At 40.6% G+C, this 20,144-nt stretch overlaps 1 protein-coding gene across 1 annotated transcript in view; it reads right to left on the bottom strand.

Moving 5' to 3' along the window:
- Nucleotides 1-19,269, bottom strand: part of PDK3 (pyruvate dehydrogenase kinase 3) — a 50,236-nt gene extending 30,967 nt beyond the window's left edge. The window contains exons 1-2 of the mRNA XM_041399718.1: nucleotides 19,135-19,269; nucleotides 328-469 (exon numbers count right to left, since the gene is read on the bottom strand). Of these exons, the coding sequence (XP_041255652.1) occupies nucleotides 328-469; nucleotides 19,135-19,240 (248 nt within the window). The 5' untranslated portion in view covers nucleotides 19,241-19,269. The remainder of the gene's footprint in view (nucleotides 1-327; nucleotides 470-19,134) is intronic.
- Nucleotides 19,270-20,144: the final 875 nt, after the last annotated feature.

The raw sequence follows: 20,144 nt of genomic DNA, 5'->3' as shown, positions 1-20,144 counted from the left end.
AGAGCAGATGTTTCAAGAAGCCATGAGTGCAATACAGTAAGGAATGTTTAAAAAGCTTGTTCTTGGAAGTTATGGACTCATTTTAATTACTTGGGAGACAACAGTATGTTTTTACTAACTTACAAATCCTTAGCTAGGATCCAGATTAGAGCATATACCCAACATTAGAAGAAAATGAAACTCCATTTGACAAGACACATTATAAACAATTCAAGGCAGAAAAGTGACCGATTCAGAAAAATTCAGTGATTCTCTGTTGCAAGCAGAACAATACATACAGTGTTAGTTTTACAATAACTTTCCAATCCACTTTTTTTTAAAACTTACCAGCTCTGTACCAGCCCAACTGAAGGCCTGTTCAGTAAATTATCAGGCAGCAAATTGACTTCCCTCATGGTGTTCGCCAGTCGCACAGGAAGCTCCTTCCGCAGGAACATGTACGAAGTCTTCTCGCAGGCATTGTCACGACCTGTCGGACGGAAAAACATTGCAGCAGATCAAATTCTGACTTCCTAATGTTAGAAGCTTTAAAAAGAAAACACTTGTGAAAATAAAAAGTTTAAACAATTTCAGTACTCTCCTTTACTTTCTTCTCACTCACATATTTTAAACTTTTACCTTCCTAGAGTTTAACCCTTTTTGTCTGACATTTTTCCACATGTCACATAATCTAATTTTCTCTCCCATAAAGAAAAACCTCTCATCATAGAAATAAAATTCATTGAACATCAAATACTTGATATTACCCGGAAATAAGACCCCAAAATACTAGCTTTTATTGATACAACTTTTGTGCTGGAGTGAACTGGAGTTTAAAAAGTAAATGCTGCACACGTAAGAGAGGGAAAGGAGTGCAAACAAAAGGACAAAACAATGACAACAGTTTGCTGATGTTTGATGCCACAAATTCTTCAACTTTTAGTGCTTGAACATGTGAGCAGCACCTGGCGAGACCAGCACAGGACATCATCCCTCCTAGGACTGGCCTGCAAGATTATCACTAGAGACCTGGAAGGAAAGTCCTGTGCTTATCACCACACTCTCATTTGGAAAGGCCTCAGCTAAGATTAACTTTCACTTTTAAAACACGTTTTTATCAAGGCTAGTATTTTGAAAATAAAACATACAAAAAAATCTCAACCATACAGTCAGAAAGCAAATAAATGGATCCAGCAAAATAACAATACCTTCCTGCAGACCTAGTGGTAACCTCATTCATTCTCTGAAGCCATCCTGTACAAACTGAAAGACTGACATGACTAAGAGCAATCTTAAGCTAAAGTAGTTACTAAGGACACTGCAAATACTTAAAAGCACAAGATATTAAGTCATTTACCCAAGATGGAAAATTAGACTTTACTTAACATAGTTTCTTGTGTTTTGCATTCCTTTAGCAAGTGGAGAAAGTCCTATCATAACTAATCTCTAAAGATTACAGGTAAATGAAATTTTTTTAGAAGTCCATGTTTTACTTGTGATGAACAGCCAGGATTCTGCTTTCATCAGAAAGAGAGCAAAGGTCTTTTGTGATGATAACCAGTTCAACCATCTGCAAAATTTCTGAGTGAAGGCATAATGTAAGAGGTACAAATTATGTTCAAGCAAACCAGAAAGTGTTAAAAGCACTGCTAGGCACATAATCACTGAGATTTACAATTTCCAAGATTCAAGTACAATGCAACTAGCACAATCAAGGAGATACTTTTTAAGACAGTCCCATTATAATCACAGAGTTTTCACCTTCTTTGCATAGGTAGCGGGCATTGATGGATTAGTTCCCAAACCCTAACATTAGCTTGGGGAATATGCAGGAAGGATTAGGATCTGCCTTTTTTCCTTGCTCATTTAGCTATCATCAATCTGGGGCTCATTAAATTCTGATAGTGCTACCAATTTCATTATAACTCTTCCAGTAAACATTTGCACCTGTTTTACTTGCTCCCATTGTCACACCTCAATTACAAATATACACATCCTGCCAAAATTAGACAAAGGAAACAAGACATTGCATTGTTTTCTGTGAAGCACAGTAATGACTTCAGAATTCAATCTTTCAAGTAAATTAGACACCAATTCACCTACAACAGAGGACAGACACTTGTTTGTTCACAAGTCACCGTATATGACAGGTCTTTAAAGACTGAGGCTGGACAGCAGGAAAGACTCTGACTCAGCTCAGCTGAAACCTTCTGAACAGGAAAACCCCTCAGAACAAAGGCAACAATTGCTTCTTCCCAAGAGTGACTGAGAGCAAGTACAGCGATTCTCTAGGTGATAAAAAGCAAAATGAATGAAAGACAGCCCATGCAGAAAATTTGAAAATGATGAACAAGAACCGACTGCTCATGGGTTTGTGCAAAGCAAACAAAAGCTGCCACAGGCAAGCATGACTGGCTGAAGAGACCCACACCCTCTCGTCCCACATGCAAGGGCACATCTCTATTCAACCTGTCTCACCCTAGCAGCCCTAAGCCTCTCTTTTTAAGGAGCTGCCTTGCCCTGTAGTACAGCTGCATTTTAGGTACAGAGCCCTTTGGGGTCCCTTTGCATGTTCAGCGCAGGAAGAGGAAAGGAAGCTCTGGTTTTTAAGTCTTCCCTGCTTACAAGCTTACTTCAGCGTAAGTTCAGCTCATCTGTTTGGTTTGGGGCACATGGTCCTTGTATCAGCCCATTAGCTGCACTCAGTTTTCCTGAGAGCCTCCACAGAGCTGCTTCAGCACTAAGCATCAGGTCGGTTACCTGCCTGCCAGGCAGCACATGCACGAGGAGGAATTAGATATCCTCCAGCTTTCAAAGCAAAAGCAAACTGTGCCTTAACATTGCTCCTTGGCTGCTGTTCCTCACAGCAACACCTGTACAACCACTTCCATCAAAAGAAGGGACAACAGACTAAGTAATAAAATGCCTTAGTATGTTAGGTATTTTCCTAATATAATTTATTATAAATTATATTATAGTTGCACTTATGATAAAGTCAGTCTAAATTCTAAAGGTATTTCCAGAAACAGCATTCTAGTAAGCTGCAATTAAACTTCTGCATGTTTAGCCATAGTCAGTTTAATTTTTTTTCAAAGGCTGGCTTTAATTTTGATCTAGTCATTACATCTATTTTTCAAAATATACAGCAATCTTTCTTGATTTTGTTCTGACTCTAGCTGGGTCAATATATATTGCCAGCATCAGGCTTTTGTCTGAAACAGCATAGGCTAAAGCCAGTCTAAATCTATCAGTTTCAGTTCAAAGGAATTTGAAATTACTCTCTCAGGGTTAAAGTGCAAATTACGTTTGTGAATAATCCCTCCTTGATCTACACCTCAATAAATTACTCAAGAACACAAATATATGAAACAATGACTTGCTTACCTTTGTATGAATTTAAATGGAAAAAGAAAAGTCATCCTATGCCCTAGTGGAAACTACACTGCACTAGGCATCAAGGGCTGTATTTAGCTTTATTTAAAAAAAAAAAAAAGTAAACTCTTTAAAAGTATGCCTTTAAGAAACTGAAAATGAAAATACTAGAAGACTCAAAGTGAAACACTTCCTATCCACAAAGCCAAGAAAGTAAAGTAAGGCATCTCATGATATATAGGGTTCAGAATTTTGCACACACCACCACCGTTTGTTTCCCACTGTCTGTAAGACAGCAATACTTGATTGCAATTGAACAATAATTCAGTTTTGTGGCTTCAAGTGAAATAATTGTGCAGACCAAAGTCAGGCATTGAAACAAGTTTCTTTCAACAAGAATCACATTAAGGCAACAAAAAAGAACAAACCAGACAGGATGCAACCTCTTTGTAACAGGTCTGCTCTACTCTAGGGAACAAAGCAATCCCATACTATTCTTCCTGGTAGAAAATAACCCTATGAAGTAATTACATTTTCTATGGGATTAGGTGTTAATTCAGGGTCAAGAGGCTAGATTATCTTCAGACTTTTACTCTTAATGAAGTTACACTTTCAAACTGATTAAAAAACTCTAAGATCATACCTACAGTACCTACAGCTTAACCCAGAATTTGATCCAATGGGATAAAGGAAAAGCACACATAAAACATCCCACTCTACTGGTAAATTACACGAATTTTTGAGCGTCTTCTGAAAGCATAGATGGATGCAGCAAAAACCAAGATAACAACAATAAGACAGTGTGTGACACAGGAATGAGTGAATCTGATGGATTTACCTAAGAAGAAAGAAATAAAGAACACAGCAATGCTCTCCAAGCCTCGCAGTTCACTGCACAGAAGGCAGCAGTAACCTCGTCCATCAAGAGCCAAACAAGCATTAGACTCAAACTGCAGAAGATTCAACTCTTAATTAGCAGAAACTTCCTGATGGTAAGCACTGTAGAAGAGAGCAAACTGATCTGATTTAGGCATGTCATTTACTAGTGAAGGTAGACATCTGCCCAAAATTACACTGAGCTATTTGATTCAGTCTCTGAAATGAGATTAGACTGAACATGGCCTAACACTCTTTGTAGCCCTAATTCTCTCACGACCCAAGAGGAAGGAAGTGATCACCTCATATTTTGTTAACCACTTGCAAAGAGAAAGCAGTGCAGATTTGCCCAGGGAAACAAGCAAGAAGCAGAAACTCTGAAGCAAGTCAGAGTTTGAAAAAACACAGCATAGGCTGCATAAATTAAGGTATACAGTAATAGCTACTTTGACAGAAAAATGACAATAAAAAGCAAGATATTTGTGAAGGAACTAAACCTCAAGTTATTACTATTGCATGCATAGCTAGCACAAAAACTGAAGGAAATGTCAAGTATCACCACAGGTTTAAAAAAGAAACTGTTTAATAAATGTTCTACCACCTTCAATCTTCTGAACAATCTTACCTGTCTGGGCTTATCAGTTACCCTACATAAAAGTCACACAGAAAAACATACTCATGGCCTCCTCTGTGCCACTTTCAAACCTTCAGCTCAAGACCAGCACCAAGGAGAAACTGTGATGCTAATCTTGAGACTATTTTGTTTAAAAACAAGTCAGTGTAATGGGCTGACAACAGACACAACCTTCAACAACGTGAAAATAAGAAAATACATCAGTCAAACAAAGATCTAAGCAGCAATCTCCCAGACTTGACATCAAACTAAGGCCACTGAAGAATTTTCTAATTTTCTGTTTTTTCAGTGTAGCAACCTTACACATGACAGACACAGGGTTTGTAAAAATACCGTGGGAGTGGTACCTGTACAAACACTGGAATGGTCACTGTTCATAAGAGTCAATGTTGGTGGATTTGCTTATGCAGTGAAATATGATACACCTGAAGAATGATGTGACTGCCACAGCAAAAGTTTAAGTTGAGAACATAAGTAAACTTACACATTAAAATTTAAAAATAAGTTCACCCAAAAAATGACATTTAATATTAAATAAATTTTTCCAGACATGAAAAAGTGTTACATGTCTCCACCAAAAATGAATCCTGCCATTTATTCAACTAGACAGGTATCAGAGGAGAAAAAAGCCTAAGAAAAACATAGCAATAAAACATGACCCAGAACCTTTGAGGTAGCACAGGTCACAAAAGCAGACTTGAATGCATTAGAATTTCTGAATGTAATGCCATCAGAAGGGAAAAGATGAAAAGTGGAATGTTTTGGGGTTACACATCAATGTAACTGGCAGACCTTCCATTCAAAGAAAACTCAGGAAACAGAGTTCTACTCTGTTTTCCCTACTACACTCTTTTCTCCTCTCTGGATTCAAACTCTTCTCTAACATTTACTCCTCTCTTCTGTTTACCACTTTTACCTTTTACTCCACAGTGCTGAGAAATGGAAAACAAATTAGACAACTCTTGCAAAGCTTCACTTAGACAAAACTTTTGCTCTGGTTCCTGCAACACGAAACATGAACAATGCAGAGGCTTTTCACACACATGCAGCAGGCCCTGATCCAACTCTGGCAAATTCTACCAACTGCCAGAGCAATACTGTAGTGTCCAAGATTCACATTACAAAAGGCTTAGTTCCATACAGAAGGCCCTACACAAATCTCCGTTTTGCTGCAGAAGAGGGCAGAAATGCAGAACGAGACCCTGAACTCTGGTTCCACCGCCTCAGTTCAGCTGCCAGATTCCCACATCCGTGAATACCCATTTGAGAACAGACTCCAGCAGCAGTCCTTCACAATGATGGTCAAAGTCACCTAGTTCAAAAACCTAACACAACTGCTACATCCCCAGGCTGTCACTGGACTGCCAAGGTCACATCATAAAAGCATCAATAGTTTCTGAATATTAACTCATCTGTCAGAGGAGGCAGGGAAAGAAGAAACACAGTGCTCTTTTCAGTCTTAGCACTGCAGGCAGAGGTCTGGTTCTCTCCATTAACTAGGTACTGAACGGCAGAGACTGACACTGTACTACTTTAAAACTCTAAAGCAAAGTCCCACCTGTTATATACCAGAGACAAGGGACTCCACCTAGAATCTATAAAAACAAGATCAGAAACTACTACAGTTGCTTTTAGATAGGGCAAAGTAAAGGAAGAAAGACAGGAAAGCAGGAGTGATCAGCCATATCTACTCTCTTCTCTTGAGCTTCCAGAATATTTCATAGCTCCTGTACAGGCAAACAAAACCAAGTGAAGCAGAAGAATGAATAAATCTTCAAAAGAATATGCAAAAAGATCAGTGCATCAGAGGAGACTGAGCAAAAGCTAAAACTAATAACTTGCTGCTGAAGCTAGGAAAACAGAAATTAAGAAGAATAGTTGAATTTCAATGATTACAAACCATTTCAGGAACATGGGCTATTTATTAAAAGACAAACAAGCTATGCTTGCACAGTCCCAATAAATGTAGCTACAAAGCAAAGCCCAGCAAAACAAGTCTGAGTTTAAAATCATTCCTATGCCCAAATGGAAATTATTATATTTTCAGCATACTCTCTAGATATTTATCTCACCAAGCACTAAAGTACAAAAAGTATACAGGGTTTATTTGCTTGCTACAAGACAGGGCTTTGTAAAACCCAATGAAGATGATGAATCAAGTGGAAAAGGAACACACAGAATATAATAACAGATGCTGACCCCTGTTAACCTTCACTCCCTACCACAGACTGCATCTAAAAGATCTGTATTTTGAAACTGGACCTGCCACACTGTGCTACAGAACAGCAACCACAGCCTGCACAGCTGTTCCCACTCAGGTAGCCTGCAGACAAAGGATCTGAAATTTAAGGATCCAAACAATGCTACTTCAGGTATTCAGACTCTTTTTAGATACCTCAGGATTAAGCTTTAGCCCAAGTTCCATTACTGCTCTCTAAGGCTACTTCCACCAAGCCTTGCAATTGTTTCATTCAAGTGTCCTGTTTTAAGGGCATGCTTTCACCTAGCACATCAAGAGATTGGTTCTCTGTCAGTACAGAAATCAGAGAAATTCCAAAGCTTCAAAAATGAAACTTGAAGAATTAAAAACAAAAAATATTTTTTTATATCTAACTGAACGATAATAAACATATCACTTTTATGAAGTCAATTAAGTTCTGTCAAACAACTACTGCCAGAAAACCAGCCTAAAGCCAGAGGAACTGAAGTCTGCAAGTACTCTTTCCCAAATAAATCTTTCTCCTTTTCAGCCCAACTCCCATGACTAGTTGGGCCTTTTCAGCCTAGAGGAAAAGGCACACCAAGAGGGGTGCTTGAGTCTTCTCAATCTACATAGTTTATGTTCACAGATGAGAAGTCAGCTTATTACCACTGTATGGCCACTGATTTGCACTCTGTGCCATTTCACTGCTAAGTGCAATCCAAGCTAGGGGGCTCACATGTTATTTCCAGTTAAATTTTCCAAGTCATGTGACACAGGGTATGGATAAAACAAGGGCTGAACTACTGAAACAGCTGAGCTTAAAACCAATTCCAATTTATGCAATTCAAATACCACATTCAAGAACTCTTTAATTGGCATGGTAACTGCAATGTTCACTTTCTGCTCCAAAGGAAAACTTCAGTACAGCATTCACTCAGGGAATACATTAGCTTATATCCTGTTGTCTGAATGACCAAATCCCATTCATAATCTAGGTCTAGACTTTTGAACTTAAGAAGTTAGAAAATAAATGCAACTACTCTTGAATTTGTATACAGAAAAAAATACTTATCTCCACTTATTTCCACAACCCCTAAGAGTGAGCTGGTTTATGTCTCATGTGTATTAATTCCTATGCCCATGTTAAGGAATACCACTGGCATTGAGAAAAAGACAGTTCATGTTTTCATATAAACACGGGTAAAGAAAAAATGCCAGCTAGCTGTTCTTAGCACAGCAGGACAGCTCAACACAGAGCGAATAATTACATTTACTATCATATTAGCTACACACTAATTTAATAATAAATAATAATAACAACAATATATAACTTGCCAACTCCAGTAAGCCTGTTTCAAGTAAATGGTGTTCTGTATGAAACTGACTGTGCTGGAAAGCAGCTTAACTTACTGCTGATCTGAAACAGATCAACGGGAGGAATTAACAGATGCACAATACTCTGCAATCATTAATTTTATCTCCTATTGCCACAGCCTTTCTGTCACAGAAAAGACCCAAGTGAAGGCACACCTGTCCCTCTCAAGAGGAATGGATCATCAGATAATTACTTGTCAAAGCTGTAAACCAGCACTGTGTACTGTTAAACAGAACAACCCAAATTAAAAATAAAAGTGTGAGTTTTTAAAATAGGTTTCCCTGATGCAAAACTAATAAAGCTGTAAACCAGCACTGTGTACTGTTAAACAGAACAACCCAAATTAAAAGTGTGAGTTTTTAAAATAGGCTTCCCTGATGCAAAACTAAGGTTTAGCTGCTTACCACTTGGTTCTAACAAAACAACTTTTTGAGTATTTTAATGCATTTGCCAAGAGACAACACAATAATCAAAAGCATCTATAAAGTTTAATGCAGAGGCACTCAACCAGTTACCCACAGGCTGTACTATTTTTAGACATATTGTCTAAATACGTCTAAAAATAGTACAGCCTGTACTATTTTTATACAAGGCTGTATTCCATTCGAGCAATTTGGGAGTAGGCTGAAAGTCAGGTGAATCATTTCAGGAGCAAAGCTCTGTCTCGCCATTCTCACAGGCACTCCCCACAGAAAATAACAGGCAAAGAGCCAAAACGTTCTCAGGAGAAACCATGGCCCTGATCGGGTTCTTGATCTTAGGACGACCTGTCAACTCAGACTCCTCCCCTGGGAAGGCACGGGGGCTTCTAAAGCAGACCAAGAGCAGCAAAACACGGAGGTGCTGCGGGCTGTGTGAGCTGCCCTTGCAGCAGCACGCCGAGAGCCAGGCAGGGACAGGCGCTCGGAGCAGCGCAGCAGCCCCGGCCTCCCCGGCCGAGGGGATCCGCGCTTTCAAACAGGACACCCCGGATGAAACAGACCTTCTGTTTTGCTCTAGTGAGATGCAAAATTTTAAAACAAATTTTAAACTTTTTTTTTTTTTGAGATGTAGATTGAGGTTTAAAGCACCAAGCCGAAGAAACATTATTCCCCTTTTGATGCTCTGATCAGCTTCTGTTACAAAAAATTGACCAGAAAAGACTGAGTTGTGCTTCTTGGGTCGTATAATCACCTTTTCCTCCCATAAGAGGTAAAAATGTATTTCACATTGAAGATTATAATTAGATTTTCCAAATGTTTAACACTCTCCCTAAGCTCTCACAACTTCGACAACTTCCTTCCTAACCTTTATGAAAAACTTCCATAATTCTCTCTAACCATTCCAGAAAAATACAAATCCCTGCTTTATCCTCTAGTTCCTGACAACCTGCCAAAGAAAAAGCTATTCCAAATCCCCAGCATATATAAAATTAATGTTTATGAGAAAAGACTCACACAGTTAAAACCAATTACATAAAAATACTGCCAATACCACATGCTCCAGTTCCCCTTCAGTCTCACTGAGGTGAAATGTATTAGACTGTTAAACATCTTGTTTCAAAACACTTCTGATCATTAACAAAACACATTATAAAAAGGTTAGAGTGTTCTTCTATGTAATCAGTTTGAAGGCGTTTTTGCAATCTATAAAAATCATTCAGAAAAGCACAAACAAGGACTAAACCAAACAAGTAGCAGTTGAAATGTAAATTATTTTTAGCAAAAAAATTTGCCTCTCTCTCTATTCACAGTCTTAAACCTAATACTGAAAAATGCTATTTATAATTTGCACAAGCCTACTATTTTAGTGAATGAAGTCAGTGAAAATATTTGTAATACTGTGTCACTTTTTTTGCATTGACTACAAGCTAACAAAATAATTAAAACAGAACAAAGAAACGTGAGAGAATGTCACATTTACATAGAAAGGTTTAAAGGAAACAAGAGTCAATAAAATAGCCTCTTATAACACACAAAGCGTCAGAAAAAAGAGAACTAACCTTAAGAGTTACAGTTCATTGCTCTAATTCATCCTTTCAACCTAATATTTCCAAAAATAAAAATTACATTTAACTGACTCCAGATAAACACAAAACCCCAAATATTTTTAAAAGGATAAATAGCAGCCTGTAAAATATTTCAGCAGTTTTGATGAAAGGTGTTTTTTAAAAAAGCCCATTATATTAAGCATAACTGGCAAAAAGAAAAGCTGTTCAAATACAGTAACTGTGGAATTAGATAAAACAATTCCTAACCCTATGCCTAATTTTATGATGGATTATGCTGATTTAAGGGGGACTGGAGACAGACATACCATTCACTCTTCACAACACAGTCCTGTGAAGATCTATGACTGCTAGTGCAACGTAGAATATTTATGAGATGTTCTCCACCAACATGTGTGAGCTGGCTGCTGGAGCCAGTTTTGCTCTCAGTGCTCAGCAGGGGCTGTTTGTGCCATGGCTGAACAGCACCTGCACAGCTTCCGAAGGGTTTCTCGCTCTCCTGCACTCACTCCCTACCCCAGCAAGTGGGCTTGGGGGTGGGTAACAGGCTGGATGGGGGACAGAGCCAGGGAGCTGACCTGAGATGGACAGAGGGATGTTCTATATGACGTGATGCCAGGCCCAGCAGTAACCAGCTGGTTGGCTTTGTCCCCCAGTATGTCCATCTCACAGTGACTGGCTGGGCACAGCTCTCCTTCTGAGGGGTGGTGAGCGACTGCCTGTGCATCACTTGATTCTCTTCCTCTTTGCTTTACTTCTTAAACTGTCTTGTTCTCAACCCATAAGTTTTCTCATTTTTGCCCTCCCTTTTCTCTCCCCATGCCAGCGGGGGTGGAAGGAGGGAAGCAAGCACCTGGGTGGGTGCTCAGCTGCCGGATGGGGTCAACCCACCATAACACTGAACATCTGGTGTAACAACCTCACCTTGCAGTTATTCCATTATTTTGTACATTGAGTTCTGTTTGTTTTTAATGAAGAATGCCACACGGGGCTGTGCCAAACTTCATAAAAAGCCAGGTACAGCACCTATTGCTACTGCCTTAGCACACAGCAAATTAACATGGAAATCAGACCAGGTCATCGCAATCTATTGTCTCTTTACTACCTCACTATCTCTTGGTGCTTATCTATGCATTACTTCATTATTAGCTCCATCTCTTTTTCACCTACTTCAGACAAGCTGATTTAACTCTAATGTCCTCCTCTTCCTTTTCTCTGACAGACAAGCAGTTGATTTTCCCACTTCCAAAGCCCTGGGGCCATCACCATTCATTATTTCCATGGAGCCCATAAACACGAGCTGTGTTGCACCAGGCCACACACATTTGCAGAAGGAAGTGCTCAACTACTCACAACACATAGAACTGATTTACTTCACTGGAACCCACTAACAGGATGTAGACATATTTCAGCTTATCTAAAATTTGGGTCAGGGGAGAGTTGTGATTTCCTTTATGTTTCTGGACACAGTTCATCTTTTTCTGAAGACCAAAGCAAAGATTAATTCAATAGTCTTTATCACTATGTACTTACCTCCATCAAGTAAATGTTTCACTTCAGCCTTCTCCCCAATTGCTATAAATTATCTCAACATCTTTTTATCTGCTTTTCTATCCCATGACTTTTCACTTTGGCTGTTATTTGTACTGCAACCCAAGACAGGATGTCCTTGCTTCCAGCTTTCATAGGTTTTTTTAATCAACAGTATTTCTAGCAATCGTAACACTGCTCTGCTGCTTTCCTATCTTTTGTCTGCATCAGAATTGCTCTTTCTCAAACTGACAGATCATCTTATACTCCTCCTTATGTCTTAGGAGAGACCCTACCAGCCTGTTTTCTTGGCTCGCAGAAGTTATGCTATTTTTAACAATGGCTGTCAGTTCTTCCATTCCAGAGAAGGAATGCTACCAAATTCATGTTCATTTTAATCAAAATTTAATTTCAGATTTTCAATTGCCTCCTTATTAGTTTACATCTACTCTAAAGAAGGCATTTCAACAATTTCTACCAGTTGCTAGAAGAAAAACATGTCCCAAACATTCTTAGATCTTCCAAGACCTACAAATCCTGTCTTGTTGTCCCGCTAGAAAGAAGCTTCCCAAGCCCTCAATTTCTGTCAAGCAGCATTCTCCACTGCTTCTGCTACTTGCTAAAAAGAAATAAACAAACCCACTGGTGTTGTTTATTGCTTCATGCAGATGGGGAGCTCTTGTCCTCTCTCTTTCACTCAAGGCATTCAGCTGTGTCCTTACACACTGCACCATCTTCAGGGAATACAAAAAAGCTCAAGCATGCAGACACATCCATGTGCAGGGAAAGATCATTCCCTTCCCAGCATCCCAAGGCAGAGAACTGCACAGCTCCTCTGATCAATCCATAGACAAACACAACACAGACTGAGAAATTTTCTGCTGTTTTGGGAAACAAACTCAAGCAATTCCAACAGCTGAAGGATGTTCACTTGTAGACTACTGGCCTGTGCTTACAGGCAAAAGTGGCCAGCCAAACCAGGTACTGAAGGCAGAATTTTCAATGCTTATGAGGAAGAAAAAAAATCATCTTGGTGATCCAGTTTGATCATCTACAGCAATTTATGGAATTTGTACTATAACTATACTAAAATACTGAATTCAGAATATATGAAGTCTCAATTAAGTCTCACAGAAATTAAGTATTCCTTTATTGAATAAACAGCCTGTAAAAGCAACTGATAGACATAATTCTGTAAATGAAATGCTCACAATCTAGTATTACACAGCGCTCCCACGCTCAGTATCTCTATTGTACCACAGTTCAATAGAGACTGCTGAACAAAGTTACCTAACCACAACGACTCTTCCAGACCTTCCATCCAATCAATACTAGGCCCTATAAAACCCTTCAATATTATATATAGTATTGGAACATCACTGCCTGCCAGCGACTGCCAGTTGTAAATAGGAACAGGTTATAAATAACAGTTGCATCAAAAAGGCTTCCAGCTTACTTGCTGTGCTACAGCCCATTCAAAGGAAACCCTTTTTAATGTTCTGAAATGTAAACTTTATCCACTCCCAGATCTAGGGAATGAAGGAGTGGACATGGAAAAGTGGTAACTGCAGAAGAATTCAAGAACAAAAGCAGGCAGACAATCCAGCTTGCACATCCAGCTGTCACTGGTAGCCTTTCAAGGTAAAAACTAAACAGCAGTAAAACAATTTGATTCCAGTGTTCCACAAAACTCCAAAAGGGATTCTATTTAAAGTTCTAAAAGACATATTTGAAGAACAATACTGAAAATTCTGGAAAAGCCAGTAACAGATTAATTCCATGGTATTTTTGTAAGACTGCAAATACAACATTTAATGTATTTATCTTTATGAAATCAAGAAAGATAACTCCACCAGAATGTACATATACCACATAGTGCAAATATTCCAGGCATCAAAGGATCCCTACCCACCAACAAAAGCTCTGATGAAACTGCTGGATGGAAGCTGAAAATAAGAGACAGTAATGTCTGACTAGCATTCATCTTCCTGATGCCACGCAGTGGCCAGCCTACCAATGGTTAACATTCATGCCAAGAGGACATTTTTGCTTTGAAGATGCATTTAAATCAAGTCTAAGGTTTTTAAGAACAATGCACAGAGGGCAGCAGAAAAAGCACAACTGCAATCAATAAATAGCAGGTTTAATATATTTTAGCCCTAAACTTTGCAAGTGCTATAGATGCACAGTCTCTCCACTAACGTTCTATTAAAAAAATAGAAATCTTCCAATATCTTTTTGTGTAGAAAAATTCTCCAACTGCCATCTTCTATAAGATTAATAATCATACTTGGAGACATGAGGCAGGTTTTGATCTTTCCTGCCCCCACATGTTGTTGTTCAAGTTGTATCTGCCAGTTACCCTTCCAGTGGCAGGCTTTCAGCTCAGATCCATGCCTCTACAAAGAAGGCAACATGAGGCATAAACACTCTTGCAAAACCCCAATCTAATATTGCTTGTACAAATGGCAGCAGCCAATAGCAATGCTGAAACCTGGTTTGCTCTTTATGTCATTTTGGAAGAGGCCTATGTGTTTCCCCAAGACATACAAGTTTAATAGGTATGACATAAACGAAACAATTCCGTACCAAAAATTGTATTTGAAAAATAAGAAGGATCCATTGATCATGTTTTCCTCCAGATATGCCCCAGGGCAAAACAGCTCCATGCACTCATTGTGATTATCTGCTGCATGCTCAGCTGTTCTCAGTACAGTAAAATTACAACCTTTGTGATATTTTTCAATGCCACTAACTGCAGCAGTCACCACAAATATTTTGATTATAACCTACAAAATCAGGATCTCCTAAGTCACATTCCACAACAAGAATTCACTGTCATTCACTATCTTCTGTCTTCAGCACAAGCTTTTTTTTATCCAAACTCATTAGTGGTATGTGAACACTAATATATGACATGTTCAAAGAGCTAACAAAACAGCAAGTTTAACCCCTTAGGTACACAATTCATCCAATGCATTTCATTTGAAACACGAAACAAAAGAGGACAGAATACAGCTAGGTACAACTGGCCAAGACAGCTTCAGTAGTAAACAAGCCCCAAAAGCAGATGGTTCATATTTCTGACAAAACACACCTCAGACTCAGGTCTCAGACACTTGGTCAGCTGAGCAGCAGCAATGACAGGATTACCCGAGTACAGTATCTTGGCACACATTCACAACACAGCACTAGCACAGCTCCAAATGACTCTTTCATGCATGATCAAAGGATTACACCATTTATACTTCACTCATCTCTTCGTTTGTGCTTAATTATACGTAACCTTTGCAGTACAACCCTTCATTTGACAAAACATTTGTCAGTAACTTTACTGACAGCTGAGGTACCCTGATGTGAAGGAGCAGCCGTGTGGTTCCTGCCAGCTGGGGCAGGGTTCAGCACTCGTGCAGCTCTCCCGGGCTGACTCACGCCAAGGACAGGCTGCAGGGCAGGCACCAGCAGCTCACGTCTCTGGGTGGCTTTTTTAGATGCTGAGACACTCCTGGAAAAGCAACTCTGCTTTCCTCAAACAGACAGGTTATTACTTCCCCAGGCAAGAGATTGACCAATTGGTTACCCATGTGTGTGGTTGCTGATTAAGCATTGGGTATTTTGGATTAACCTGTCACTAAGGCCTACCTTACATGCTGAAGCAAGGCTAAATTGAGATGCTTCATCAATATGAATCTCCAGAATGGCCTTTCTTTTTTTCCCCCCTCAAACAGTCTAGCCCTCAAAATATACAAAGATCCATGGACCTGAATGTTAGATGACATCTCTACTCACAACTTCATTTCAGAAAAGATATTTTAGGACTTAATTTAGTCTGGGTCATTAAGGTACGCCTGCATTTGGAAATCTACCAACAAGCAACTTCCAGAGGAACTACCAAAGTTTGGAAGTACATAACTGAATCCAATTGGTAGATTTTGTATTTTTTTCCAGAGCAGAATTATGGAGGCCTGGATAAACCTGGAGTGACATGCTAGCATTAAACAAGGTCAAAATTTGTTTATATTGAAACACACTTACAGAAGGTCATTCTTTTGCAGAGGAATGAAACTGTACAAGAACCTTGGGAAATGCACTTTGTCATAAAACAAACTGCCTGAGCAGAATTCAGGAGTGTGCAAACAGAAAGTGTACACACAGAAAGAAAGAAAAATGCTGCACAGAGCACGCTCAGACTTTCTGACACAGAGGTCCCAAGCCCACGGCACAGTAACCTCTGACACACTCACAGCAGCTACAAAGACAGCTGCAAGCTCAACAGAACACGGGCACAAACAGGACTCGGCTACAAAAACCACGCAAGTGTCACTGCTTTAACTATTGCCTTCTGGTTTGCTTCACAGGCTTTTAGCACTAGCAAGCTACTTTAAACAAACTGTCTCTTACAGTGGTTTAAACAGCCGAATTAAGCAGAGAGAGTTTTAAAATAAATGTCATTCATTTGTATCACTGGAAAGAAACAGAGACTCTACAGCCTCACTATGCACATAAATGTGCTCCATACAACCCACGAAGCCCAAGCTGTACCTCAATATATATTGCCACCAATTATCTTTGAAGAGACTCTTCAGCTCACAAGAAATACAAAGTTTCTCTTCCCCAGCTCACCAGAATTTTACAAATTTGTAAGTCAACTTAGTCTAAACCAATGCAACCAACATAAAAAAAGACAAAGAACACATTGTAGTTTCACTATTGTCAGAAATTAAGTCAAAAAACTTTCTTCACACAAATACAACTCACAGTAAGTGCAAATTCCATATGAGAAATGTGCATCAGAAAACAAAATCAGACAGCCGGGAGAGGGTTATTCACACATTTCCTTTGGGCTTACTCCTCTTCAACATTTATTGAAAATTCAGCCACGTTTTTTTAAAACTAGCACTACATTCACGAAGCTCACTTAAAAAGACCATTTCTTCTGAAGTGAAACACTAAACAGCCTCTATAAGCCAACCACAAAACAGTGTCTTCTTCCCATCAAACATTCTTACAAATGAACAAACATAACTGAACTGCACCTTGAGTACTGGGCTCCTTATATTTGGCATATTTTCTCTCTTGAATACTTGTGTCCTGCAGCACCAGCAAATTCTTTTTTGGCTAACTCAGATAAAAATAACACAGTTCCCTGACATGGTGCATATTGTCCAGGCCTTCCACACCTCAAGTGGGAAAACTTTTGCACTATCACTTATATTTTGATGTCAATTTTTCCTCTAGGCCTATGAAGACTCCAGCTGAACTTGAAATTACCCAAAGCTGTAAACATTTAGGATCACTTAAGTAACTACATTGGGTTCCATTTATTTGCTTAAACTGCTGTAATTTTCCTACTTGAGTTTTCTCAAATAAATACAGGCATTAAAGAGTAAGTAAGTGGAGATGTTAAGTGGCCCATAAAACTTATTAAGATCAAGGTGATAGGTTTAGCAAGGTTGATACAACATAAACCCACTAATTTTAGAAACTCCTGATGACCTTTCAAGACTAAACCATAGACTTTTTTTTCCTTCAGAGGTTTTAAATGTCAGTGACTAGATAGTTTCCCATCAGTCTTAAGACATGAAGACCCTTAAATACATAGCCACACACAGAGAAGATTCCAATGACACATCCAGTGACAACTGGAGCATGTTTAAAAAATAAGGCTGGCTGTAACGTCCTGTTCTCATTCTGTTCATTTCCAGTAACAGAAGCCAGGCTTAAAATTGTAAAATAAAACTACTTCTTCTGAAGAATCACGAGACCATAAAGTAATACAGGCACCACAATGTCAAAACAAATGCAGCATTATGAAAAGGCTGCCACGGAAGAGATGTCCAAAGGCAAACTAATGCAGGGCAACACAGAACTGTAGAAATCCTAACCAAAAAGCAAAGTTTAGTCTGAACATCCAAGGCATTAAAGCAAATCCTGAAATCTTTACACCTCTTTAGTCACAACTGAAAAGGCTCACAATCACCAATACTTCCCCAGCAACAATTCACAAACCCAACTTTCAAATAGGCTAAGGTGACACAATTTGTTTAGTGCCAGGGATAAAATAAAGATATTCTAAGCTTTAGGCCACTGTTCTTGTCAGTACAGAAAAACACAGCCTAAGAAGCATCAATGCTAGAGAAGCAGCCCAGCAGCACAGGAAGGGGTGGGGAAGAGGTAAAAAATCAGGTGAGTGGAGACGAAAGAAAGCACAGCTTCTAGTCAGATTCTCCTTCAAGTGGAGACAAGGGGTTTTGGCTGTTTTTTTTTTTAATGGTACAAAATCCTGTTTCACTGAGACAATATATCAAGCCCATTACTGGCTTTCTGTACTTACAGCATTCTTTCACTAATACCATTACCATAATTGTGCAATTGTATTCACTTTTAATCACTTTCTGGCTGAACACTAGCTTATTTTTGTCCTTTTGTACCCTTACTGTAAGAGTGGACTGAAGAAACGCTCTGTTAGGCTTCGCGATGCTACACACGGCCTTTACAGTGACTCTGCCAGCAATATTTATATGATAATAAAATCTCAACGACTTTCGTGTCGGAGAGCAAGAGTCAAATAACCTCCGATACAGATATGGGCTTATCGTTATCTAGATGGAAGCATGTTTTTTAACAACAACACAAACCACTCCTGGATTTCATTCCAGGGCTTCTGAAAAGAAAAATGCTATTGATCATCAGCAACATCTCCTGAAGTGCTCCTGAATTTTACACAAACAGGTCTCCTATGCAAGTGCGATTAAGAGTTCATGCCCGAGCTTTAAGTAAGCCGATCTCAGCACGACAGATTCCAATTTTCACGCTCAAGACCATTAACTTACTCTCTCCTTCACTCGCTAAGCCAAAAAACGTCAGCTCAGGAACCCCGATTTTGATCCCCATCCCAATGGCACCCGTGTCGGGGGAGAACGCAAGACGGAGGGGCAAGCTCGCCTCTCCCGGCCCCTCGGCGAGGCGAGCAGCGGCTGTTTGCCGGCCACCGGCTGCCGGCACCGCGCCCGGGCCCCGGGGGTGTCAGCGCGGGGCCTGCGGGGCCGGGCCCCGGCCGCGCTCCCGATGCGGGCCGAGGAGCCGCGGCCGAGGAGCGGGCCCTGCGCGCCGGCCGCCGCTCCCGGGGAGAGCCGCGGCGACCCCACACGCCCTCACCCCGCGGCCCCGGCACTCACCGAAGTCGAGGAACTGCTTGATGGAGAGGGGCGAGGGGGAGAAGCGCGAGTAGTACTCGATCTGCTTGGGGATGGGGTTCTTGAGCAGCGCCCCGCACAGCCGCATGGCGCGGCCCGCCCGGCTCCGCTGCCGCGGGGCGGGGCGGGGCGGGGCGGGCGCGTGAGGGGAGCGGGAGCGGAGCCGGGTTTGCGTGGGGAGCGCCGGGGGGTTAGGCCGCCTTTGGAGTCACAGTCACTGCCCTCAGCCCAAATGGCCCTTGGAGTCACGCTGTCCTCAGCCCAAAATGGCCCTTGGAGTCACAATCACTGCTCTCAGCCCAAATGGCCCTTGGAGTCACAGTCACTGCCCTCAGTCAGGTTGGAAAAGACCTCTGGGACCATCGAGTCCAACCTGTGACTGAGCACTGCCGTGTTAGCCACGCCATGGTGCTGAGCGGCAGGAAAAGACCTCTGGGACCATCGAGTCCAACCTGTGACTGAGCACCACCGTGTTAGCCACGCCATGGCGCTGAGCGGCACGTCCAGCCTTTCCTTAAACGCCTCCAAGGACGGTGACTCGAGCACCATGTCGTCCACAAAAATCGGATTCATGACGTGCTGTGTGAAAAGCCAGTAATAATACTCGAGAGAGAGATATTATTTTGTTTCAGGATTGGGCAAGCTTGAGTGCTTAGTGGTATTCTATGAATCAAGCACACCAACTACCAAAACTTTTTACTACTTATAGATTTTAGCAAACAAAAGAATTAGTGGTCATTGGCTACAAGTTACATAGCTCTCTTATTGATCAGTGTTCTTCTATTGGTTTACGATTCTCTTGCCTGCCGTGCTAATTCGACCTCTCTTCTGGCGCAGTGGGTTTGCTGGGTTGGTAGGCAGTGAGTCAGTGGTCCCAATCTCCCCCTGCCAGAATTACCTCTTACCCAGCTGGAAGACTTCAGCACAATTGCTGAGTTAGCTTTATTAGTTTCTTCTTAATGTTGGGAGTTCTGCCAGATGTCCTTGTGGCC

Source organism: Onychostruthus taczanowskii, unplaced genomic scaffold (genome assembly GCF_017590055.1).
Source record: "Onychostruthus taczanowskii isolate IOZ18803 unplaced genomic scaffold, ASM1759005v1 scaffold17, whole genome shotgun sequence".
Lineage (NCBI taxonomy): Eukaryota > Metazoa > Chordata > Aves > Passeriformes > Passeridae > Onychostruthus > Onychostruthus taczanowskii.
Note: the sequence above shows the minus strand (reverse complement) of the source record. Positions and strands in the feature narration are given on the sequence as shown.